Source organism: Coturnix japonica, unplaced genomic scaffold (assembly GCF_001577835.2).
Source record: "Coturnix japonica isolate 7356 unplaced genomic scaffold, Coturnix japonica 2.1 chrUnrandom998, whole genome shotgun sequence".
Classification (NCBI taxonomy): domain Eukaryota; kingdom Metazoa; phylum Chordata; class Aves; order Galliformes; family Phasianidae; genus Coturnix; species Coturnix japonica.
Window position 1 is genome coordinate 1 of NW_015440346.1, and position 10,879 is coordinate 10,879.

Genomic DNA, 10,879 nt, shown 5'->3' on the forward strand with positions numbered 1-10,879 from the left:
CCCCCCCCCCACCGTGTAAAGCTTATAACCCCCATCCCACCCTCAATTCCTTCACCCCCTATAATAGAACAAACCCAACCACCCCAAAAACCCCCAAACTGAGAGCAAAACGCCCCATAGAGCCCCACGGGACCGAGGTTTGGGGGGGAGTTTGGGGGGGGCAGTTTGTTTTCTCAGCACTTTTCAGGCTTTCCTGACATTGTTCTCAGCTCCAGCACCGGATCCAGCCCCGGGAACCTTCCTCTTATGGGATCTTTATGGGGCGGATTTAGCAACTTTAGGCTCATTTCTATCCTTTCCCCCCCCTCCTCTATCCCTCTCCTTTCCCCCCTCCAAATCCCATTGATTTAAGGGCTTCCCATAAGCTGCACTGGGGGGGGATCCCCATTTATCCCGACTTGGGATCACACCCACGGAGAAACAAAGTCCCGAACTCTCCGTTTTTAATCACTATTATCCATGAGATCGTAATTAGGGCCATTAAAACGCCGCCTTTTGCCCTCCCCCCCCCCATATATCCCCCAAAGCCCAAAACGCTGCGAGCTCTCGGCTATAGGGGCAACGAGCTTCATTGTAGCCCCCCACCCCAATAAAAGGCAATTAAATATTGGCACTGGGGGTTGGGGTTTGGGGTTTTAGGGGTTGGGGGGGGCAGGGAGAAGTCTTTAAGAATGGGATAAAGTTTTTTTTGAGGGGGAAAAGTAAGAAAAGAAAGGGAAAAAAGTTGGGTTTTGGGGTCGCGGCGGTTCTCACCTTCCTTAAGGGCTGCGGGGCCGATGATGATGAAGAGGAGGGTGGGAGGGATGAAGGCTGCCGTGGGGGCCATGGCGGGACGCGGCCCCGCAGCTCCACGCACTCCGTGGGAGCGCTCCGGCTCTGTTCATTCATGCCCAGCTGACGTCACGTAGCCCCGCCCACGAGTAGGAAAAGGGGAGGGGGCTCTTAAAGGGGCAGCGACGTTCCGTGTAGGGATGGGGGGGGGCGCACCTGGAAGGCCGGCAGTGCCCCTAAGTTTGGCTGTGAGGACCCTCCCCCCGTTCGTCCCTCTCGGCACACGAGGGGTTAAAAGGCCTTTAACCCACCCCCCCCTTTCATTCATGAAACGTGGGGCCGAAGCTCCGTCTATCCAAGCACTTCCCCGTCCGTCCATCCCTCTGCCCACCCACCCCATTCATCCCTTCATTCCACCCACCCCACCCCCCGGACCCTCACCCCATTGCTCCCCCCCCCCCCCCATTACTATCTGCCCCCCCCCCCACTTTGAGCGTTGTTTCCAGCACTTTCTCTCCGGGTATCTTCGTTCCTGGATGACCGCTGTCCGCCCAGGGCTGCTCCCTAAAACCTCACCGCACCCCGGGCCCACCGTAGACCCCAGGCCCGTCCCACACCACACCTCACATCGCCTGCTATGGGTGGGGCTGAGTTCCCCTAAACCCCCATTAGGCCTTTTGGGCACTGGGCTCCTGTCCGGTTGGGTCCCCCCCCCCAAGTCCCAGCATCCCTCCATCACCCCAAATCTTATAGGACAGCACCCACCCCCCTCCCCAGCCCACAATCGAGGACCGCCAGGCACCTCCTCCTCCCACACCCCAAACTATAATTCTTCCTCCACCCTAAAAATCCCCCAATCCGAGCTTATGGAACCAACATCTGTTCTAATGAGCGGAGAACCCAAACGCCACGGTGAAGAGGACTCCCACAGCCCCACAAAACAGGACCCCACTAAAATGGGGTCCAGTCCTCGGGGTCCTCCCGACCCCTCTGGATGACACCAGCTGCCATCTGGTCTCGTTGCCACAGCTGCCCCACAGGGCATCCAGCAATGGGGCCACCCGTTCCACCCTCCCCGGCCACCCCAGAACCCCCCGACCGCAGCACCCGCAGCCCCCAGTAATGTCCATCGAAGGACACAGCCACGTCCGCCTCCGTCACAGCAGTGTGGGGACCACAGTCGAATCTGAGGACAAATGAAGGTATATATGGTATGAAGAACCCCATCCAACAGGGCTGAAGTGGGAGGGGGGGGCAAGGAGGGGGGTGGTGGGATATGGGGGCTGAGGTTTGGGAAGGGATGAGATTTGGGGTGAATGGATTGCTAGGATGGATGTGGCGGATTTTGGCTGCTCTGGATGCTGAGGTTTTGGGGCATGGGGGTGATGCAGACACAGGGTGCTGTGGGATACTCAGGATCTGGGGTCTTAAGGGAGAGCAATGAAGGGGATTCGAGGTGTCCCTTCAATGGGGTGGGGGCTGCAGGGACCCCCCTGTACCTGGTGCCACCACCACGCGCAGCGGTCTCGTGGGGCTGCAGCACACGCTCCAGCCGCGCCGGCAGCTCCTCGAAGGACGGGCGGTCGGTGAAGGAGAACAGCAAAAGGGATCTGCGCCGCCTCCTCCCTGCTGCCTGGGGGGCACAGCGGGTGGCCGTCATCCATCCACAGTGCCCATATTCTGCCCCACATTCCCCCCCCAGCCCCACATCCGTCCCCAACTCACGGCAGGAGGTGCTCGAATTTCCGCAGGGCATTCTCCCCGCAGTCCCAGAAATGGAGCTGAAAGAGCACGGGGCGCTCGGAGCCCAGCGGGACGGCGGGCCAGAACAGCGTGCTCACCTCGATGCCTGCGGGACGGCAATGGGACACATCCAGCCAAGGGTCTCACCACACTGTGACACGTCCCATAGACCCCATGGCCCCACTGTAACATGTCACCGAACACCCCACAGACCCCACTGCATCCTGCGTCCCCACCAGAGTGAGACACCAAACACCCCACAGACCCCACGTCCCTGTGGTCCCCACCTACACAGCACCCACAGACCCGAGCGTCCCTACAACACTATTCCCTACTGTATCATTGACATCAGAGCATCCCATGATCCCCCCATCCAATGCAATTCCCCACGGTGCCATGAACCTGGAGCATCACACAGACCCCATGTCCCCACCACAATGTGACCCAAGCACCCCAATGGACCCATACTCTGATGCTCCCGACCATACCATAACCCTGGAGCATCCCCCATCCCTCCACTGATGCCCCATTATGGAGACAAATCACCCATCCCCACCCATTCCCCCACCACCCACCACGAACCCCAGAAACCCCATGGAACCCATATTTGTGCCACTCCACACTGTACCATAACCCTGAGCATGCCAACAATACCCAACTGTGTCCCCATCATCACACTGAGCATCCCGTGGACCCCCGGGGTGTCCCCACCACACTGCTGACCCCAAAACCACCCCATGAACCCATATCTGTGCACTCCCCACCCAACCACAACCCTAAGCATCCCCATTCCCCCCACGCATCCCTATGGAGCATCCCCCCATCCCCCATTATCCCCACCACCCGTGCCCATACCACCAATCCCCCCATCCTTCTCCCATCACCCAACGTCTCTCGGTGCAAAGGGGGACGTCGGTTCACAAGCAGGCGTTCCACCAAGGCCGTTGAGCCCACCAACGCATGCGTCACCGACACGAGAGTTGTACGGAAACCGTGGGGACACTGAGGACGACGGGCAGCGCGGCGGACGCCTCAGCAGCCCTATAGGATGTGAAGGGAGGGGCTGCGAGTGAAGTCTATGCGGTCTATGAGGTGGAGATGGGCTATGGGTCTTGAGAGGTGCGGACAGATGGTACTTATGGGTGAGAGATGGGGCTATGGGGTCTATGGATGGGAGACTGGGTCATGGACGTCTTAGTGGAGATCGGGTCTATGAGTGGGGATGGCACGGGACGGGAGGGGCTGATGGGGAGCGGTCCCGGGGGGGGTGGGGGCGGACGCCTTAGGGCGAGGGGAGGGGTGGGGGCTGGGGGAAATCCGGGAGTGGAGAATGGCGTGGGAGGAGCACGGGTCGGGGGGTGATAGGAGACAAAGAAGGTGAAACCGTGGGGAAAATCGGCAGTGCCGGACTTGTAGAACTGGGGGCCGGGTAAAACCACGCAGTACTGGGGGAAACAGCGAGAGAGCGCGGAAGACGCGAGATATCTGAACATTCCCGAGAGCTGGACAGCTCTTTTATCTCTTTTGATGGGTGATGTGTTTGGTGATTTTGTGGATATATTCCTCCCGGAATGATTTTAATGAGATGACACTCCCGCTATCTGTTTTATCCCACTTTGTGACTGTCTCGGCTTTGATTTTCTTATGGTCACATCACTTGGATTAGTGATTTTAGTTGAGTGTATAGTTGGTACTTCATGCTTTCTCGTTGGTGGTCGCTTTGTGTTCGTTTTCCTGCTCGTTTGTACTCGTCCCACTTCATGGTATCGTGTATTTTTAGCCGGTTTTGTTCGGAGATATGCTGTTCTGTCTGGGTAGGTGTATTCGACTGGTATATTTCGGCGAGATAGGGGTCAGTGGCGTTCGTATGGGATGGGTATATGGGTCTATTGGTGGTGGGTGGATGCGTTCCTATTGGTCTTACTGTGGATGGGAGATTGGCTCTTGGGTTGTATGGTGGTGGATGATTGGGTTCTATGGGGGTTGGAGATGGGCGTCTTATGGGTCCTATGAAGATGGGAGACTTGAACGTGCTCTATGGTTCTTAAATGGAATGGTGATGTGGGTCTTATGGGGTTTGGGAGATGGTGGGCTAGTGGGTCCTATGGATGGGGTAGGATTGGGTCTATGCGTGGTGTGTGAGATGTATGGGTCTAGTGGGTCTATTGTGTGGAGATGGATGTCTCTTATGCTTATGACGGGGGTCCTTATGGTGGTGGAGATGGCGCGCTAGGTCGTCTATTTGGGCATGTGATGGATGGGTCTTATTTGTACTATGATGGCTGGGATGATTGGGGTCTGTATTGCGTGCTAATGGTGCTGGAATATTTCCGGAACACACCATAGTGGCGCTGAGTGTGGCGAGTATGGTGTCGTATGCGGTAGGAGATCGTGGTTCACCTCTGGGCGGGCAATGGGTTTCTGTCTTGGTCTGTAGGTGTGGAGATGGTGCGTCTATGGGTGTGGAGAATGATCGGTTCGTATTGGCCCGGGTGGATGGAGAATGTGGGGTCTTATGGCTCTACAGCGTGGGGTCCTTGGGGGTCGTCTCGACGCAATAAAATACTTCTGCGCTTGGTTCATTGTTGAAGAATGCGTGAGCCAGGAAGGGGCGCGGGGAGGGTATCATGCAGCCCACAACCCTGCGTGCCTACTCATTCGTCTGGGTGGGTTATGGCAATCCCTTGAGTGGAGCCACACGGAGTGTAGACGCCCCACCGCCGTTGGGCCATCTCTCGAGCCCCTCTAGGTCTCTCATATGCGCTCCGCAGGATCTGGAGGCCGTGAGTGCCGACCGCGCCAGGCTTCCCGGCCCCAGCAGGCTCGTGCATCTTAGAAGCGCGCTTGTGGGACGGTCCCGTATGCTAGGCCTCTGACCCGCCCATGGATGTACCCAGTGGTCGCACATCCCAGTGCCGGCCGTGCACCCTACTGGAATGCCGCCCCACGGCGCCCTGCGTCAAACGCCGCCCTGGGAGTCCAGCGTCTCCCACCCTCCCGTCCCCATCCCTGCGCCCAACAACCCGTCCGCCCTCACCTAGGTACCGCTTCGAAGCGCCCCGAGTTGACGGCTATCTGTGGGCAATGGTGTTTTATTATACAGACCCGCCTCCTTCCTGGTTCGTATGGCCATGACTATCATTAGAAAGGCTCCCGTGAAGTATAAGTGAGGTGGAGCCCCAAAGGAAAGCGGAAAGTGGTAGGAGGGATGCCATCGACAGCTAATAGAGAGTGAAGCCTCCGAGTAAAGCATATAGCTGAGAGGATAAGCTCGGTAAAGCACCTTATACTGAGCCCTCGTATATCCCTATAGTAGAACCCCTTAAGGAAGCACTCTATATATTAGCGAGGTACCAAAGAGCCGAACCGAAGTGATAAATGCATATAGGGCTAGCCCGCAATGTCTCTTATGGTATAGGTTTTCTTAGTGTACCTTGCATTCCTTGTTTAAGATCCTCCCGCTCTGTAGACCTTTCCCTAAGCTCTAGCGCTGTAGTGTATCTAGTCTAACTCCCATAAACTCTTCTTATTACTTACACATGAGGGCATACCATCTATATAGCCTCGATGTATTAATCTATTATGCGTTTTTGTATTTCCCAAACCATTAGGATAAAAGAGTGAGTGAAAATTACTAAGAAACCTTATGTCCCTCATAATGACTCTCTCTATGCCACATATTTATGCTATCCTCAAATTATAACTACGATCTCCCTTCCTAAGATCACTCTATCAATTTATTCATTAAGCATCTGCAGAGAAAGCGCCATAAGTTATAGAGCATAGCGCCTACACATACATGTCTAAATATTGAGTAGTGCTGATTGAGAGTAAGCGTCATTTTTTAGTGTCAAAGGGGACCTGTTGATTCCTTTAGTATCTTATAGATCCCTTCCCATCGTTTAACCCGTTATAGGCTCTCCGCTAAGTAATGAGGCGCTCTTACATTGCCAACCCCGAGAATGCCATCAAAATGTATTCCCTAGTTATGAGCCATCCCAATCAGTGAAGCGCCCCATATGCGAGTAGGCTTAGCACCCACAACCGGTATTCGAGAGGAATACGAGACATATAGATCAGACGACTACTATATGATCTCTTGCTTCCATGTACGTAGTCTCAGACCGCCTGTTTAAGTATCTCCGCCTAAATGTTGAGCCAAACGCATGGTTGATGTACTCCCCTCTCTTAAGGCTCTCGGGTAAACCCACCTGATGTGATGTAAGCAAAAAGAGCCCACTAAGCCTTTCTTGATAATGCCGCTTACTCCCAACCCTAGGCCAATACCACTGTCAGAGTTGAGAGGTGTCAGCGCTTTCAATCCGCCTCATATTGTTTAAGTAGCGCTTCCCCCAGTAAAACCACAGTGGAATACAACTCCTCTTATAATGATATCACGCAGCTTAGTGAATCCCCCAAATCTCTGTGTCTATATCTAATAAAGCATGACCGCGAGTAGATTGTATACTATAATCGTTGTATCCGCCAAACCTAATCAATGTAGTAATATGGTAATTCTACAGTGGACGCTTGATCCTCTCTTGTATGACCCTCCCAGTGTTTAGTTAGCTCCCTTCCATAAGCCCTTGATGGAGGGTTCTCCAATCTCCTACTCTTACTTGGGGTATAGCTTTGCTCAATACTCTATCTAGAGGAACCAATCGCGCTGTGTTTTCGCGCGCTTTAGAGCTCCCCGACATCAAATTAGCCGCGATTTGCGCATCGTATCGTTCCGAAGTTTATCTAAGTTGTTTTCTATGGCGTCTATATAAATTTCGCGTCTGAAGTGAGTCGTAACCAAGAGAGAACGTACCTCTACTCAAAGCTCAATATGTGTAAGAATAGCCCTGTAACCACAGATATTACATTAAAGATGATCACCACATAAAAAGCGATTCCCTCCTACAACACTCCTCTCATCCGCCGCGCGAGCTCACCCCCTCTAACCACCGATTCAGTCAGTGTGCGGGCCTCTGCAAGCCCAGGGCGCTTGCCAACTCGTTTTGCCTACGGTCGATTATCAAACTGTCTATCGTGACAGTTGGTGGACCTATCTGCACCTAATATGAGTTGTTCGCTGAAGGAGGTAGTGGTATACCTACTCTGTATCTTGCGGAACCTATAACACTCGTCTCACCCCTTCTTTCGGTATGGACTCTCAGATGGAAGTGAGTACATCTGTCTCTCCCATAGCCCAGAGCTATTCTAGGTAGCCAGCCGAGAAGAAACTAGGCTCTCACATCTGTGAGTGTCCCCCGTGTAAGAGTGAGAGCTCTCTCTGAATCTTGCTAATGATGATGTAAAAAGCGGTAGAAGAGTCGTAATCATACAAATCTCTGACGATGCGAAGGAGGCTGTCTGCCTGACTCATCACCCCTCTCTCCGTCTAGAGTGACGAACCTCTATCCCACACCAAATACCTAGGGATGGCATTCCTCCTAGCTCAGTCCCATAGATTGCTATTCCGGAGCGACATGTGTTACTTGTAAGACTTATGAGAAACACCTAAGATAACCCCATCGAATAATCTTAATTAGATTGACAACGATCATTGAAGTATGCGTGAGAACTGTTGTGCTGCCCCATCAGAGAGTTGTGAGGTTGTAAGTGTCCATCCCTCGCGGTAGGTGTAAGCGCGTGTAAGCCAAAAGCCCAGTAGTGTCTGTGATAGTGGGAGCTCCGAGGGACCGAGTCGTCATGTCTCTAGCCGTGCACATTGTCGTGTGCTATTTGGAGGGGCGTGAAGTTTATGAGCGTGAGCGTGCGTGTGGGTCAATACTGCTATGAGTGCTGAGCCGGCCCGACTGATGATCTTGCAAGCGCATCTCTTCATGCGCCAACCTGGATTAAAATTCTAAGACAACTCGCAGTCTTCCTGCAGTATATGGAGCTCCCAGACTTCTCCTCCCTCCATACTCGAGCTGGAAAGAAGATGGAAGGAGGCAGAAGGAAATGGACTGTTTGTCCAGTAACGACACACGGTTGCAATCCATTTGGATTTTGCTTTGTTTTAATCTTTGCGGAAGGAGGCACATGCAAAGATGGTTTTGTTCCTGCGGTGGAGGCTCACGCCGTGCTTTCGCTCGGGAAATGCACCAACTGCTCAGCATTTCAGCCATTGTTTCCTTTCAGTATTTCCATTGGGGGAGCAAGTCCCTCCTGTCCTGTTCACAATGCGATATTTTTTTGGCTTTTACAATGCCAAAACTGTATTGCCTTTTTTCCTTCTTACATAGCGTCCTATCAACAATTGGCAGGTGAACGAAAGTCTTGTCAGGCCAAAGGGGTGAGAGGCATAAAAGAAAGGCATACGTGTTGTGTCGAGCAATAGCTTACCCTGGTCATCCAGCTTGCATTCTGTAAGGTTTGTTCAGGTATTGCTGTGTTTTTTTCCTCCTCCCAGCCCGGGATTATGGTCCCGGCATCTGATGCTGACAGCCACTGCTTGCTCAATTGGTTTGGCCTCTAGTCAGGGCACCGTGACTTCGCCCTTAACACTCCGTTGCCTGTGCTGCAGCCTATTGTGAGCTACTCTTGATAAACTAGTCCAGTATTACACGCAGGGCGCTGCTTTCCCGCGTTGTGCTTGTAAACACGATTTTGCTTCACCGGGCGTGCTGGTAGTTGTTGGTCGTTGGGCTGGCGATTGTGTTTGTTGTTTCCCTAATTCACAGTTTGAACTGCTCTGCGAGCGACAGATATTCAGAGGGGAGAGGGTAGAGGCCATCGGGTTGAGAGGGAGCTTGGTGTGGCGAATTGACTCCGGCCATCATTATCTCTTTGCTTCGCCTACTCAAAGTTACATAGCATTTGCTTTGAATAGTACTTCACCGTTCTGTTCTTGTCCCATCAGATCCATATCCGAACTATGGAAGTTCTAGTCTCCCCTCTCTGCCCTGCTGTAATCTCACCGTGTGCGAAAAGCTGGTCTCTGTGTGTGCTTCCGTGTCCCCACCACCGATCTCATATGTGTGTGACTACTTCCATTTAACTCGTCCTTTTTCCTTGGTGTCCTTAATGTCCAGCACATACATCGCTATGGTTGCAGTTCATCTCTCTGTACAAAGCGCTCCCCACGTTTGAGGGACTTTCGGGCTAGCTGGTGCGTGGGCCCAGGCTCTGTGGTGCGAGTTGTCTTTATGGGCATCTCGTGGCCTCTCTCCCCCTAGCGAGTTGTCTGGTCACCTCTGAGCTAGAGTCCTCGCCGTGTGCGATCTTCGTTAGCACCGCTGCCTTTGGTCCGGTGAGCCCGTGTGAGGGCCTAACCGGTCTGAGACAGCAGATAGCTGGGGACCTTTTGTACTAGATGAAGCTTGATGGCCTCCAAGCTCCTGCGGAGCGCTCCGGGGGACACGGCTCCCGGCAGAGAGTGGGGGTCTGTGTGTGTTGGCCATTTCCGTTGGTTGCTCGGGGGGGTTCCGCAGCGTCCTGCCCTCCGCGCCACCGTTGGCACAGGGAAGCTGCTTTCTGCTCCCAGCTCAAATCGATGGAGGTCCCAGACCGTAGGATCCTTCCCTGCTGCCTTGGCACGATCCTCGCCTCGGTGCCAGAGCGAGCCCAACTTTTAGGTCACATCCTTCAGTGGCTCCGGGTTTACTCTGGCTATGTTCTTTTCTCTGTGCGGGCGATATTGAGCTCACTGGGCTGTCCGACGATGTCTGGTGCACCTTCCAGCGCCGTAGCCAACCCGCGCCTGAATTAAGCTGCCTACCATTGAGCACCGGGGAGCTGTCACCTTCTGGCTGGGGAGAGGCTGCCCTCCCCTAACTCGTGCAGGTGTCTTTTGTCTAGGCGCTGGCTCTTGGGCCTTTTGTTGGACCGGAATGGTTGTGATTGGTGTGCCCCATGCGGCCATGCCACAAGGAGCCTCATCTGTTGTGGTGCTTACTCAACGGTGAGTGTACTGGGGGAGTCACGGTTCTACTACGACTGCTTGTACATCGTGCTGGACGGATAAAGTGCTGATCGCAACGTGTAATTCTATGAGGGTGCGACCTGGAGCATGGTGCAAGAAGAGCGGCGCAGCTAGATTTCGTTTGTCTTCTGTATCAACACTCAGGACGGACCTGTTTCTCTCCGTCAGTTCTCTGGTCGTGAAGTCCCGATGCAAGTGACGTCTCTTGCCCTAACCCTTTGACACAGAGGCAGGATGAGAATGTGTGATTTATGGACTGCTGTGGGGCTGCTGGGAAAAAAGGAAGAGAGCATTCTGGGCAGGAAAGTCTACAGATTGTGCTGTGATCGAGACTGGAGAGATCCCGACACCACAGTTCCACCTTGCAGGCAGGATTTGGCACCATCAGCTCCGGGGTGGCAGCATGGTGCCTTCGGATTTCTCACTGAGGCTCCATGTCCAGGGTTTGCC

At 53.8% G+C, this 10,879-nt stretch overlaps 1 protein-coding gene across 1 annotated transcript in view; it reads right to left on the minus strand.

Annotated features, from left to right (window-relative positions):
• Positions 1 to 1,722: 1,722 nt before the first annotated feature.
• Positions 1,723 to 10,879, minus strand: part of LOC107307827 (ciliogenesis and planar polarity effector 2-like) — a gene marked incomplete at its 5' end in the record, with an annotated part of 10,324 nt that continues 1,167 nt past the window's right edge. The window contains 3 exons of the mRNA XM_015851330.1: positions 1,723 to 1,957; positions 2,271 to 2,393; positions 2,497 to 2,620. Coding sequence (XP_015706816.1) covers positions 1,723 to 1,957; positions 2,271 to 2,393; positions 2,497 to 2,620 — 482 coding nt within the window. The remainder of the gene's footprint in view (positions 1,958 to 2,270; positions 2,394 to 2,496; positions 2,621 to 10,879) is intronic.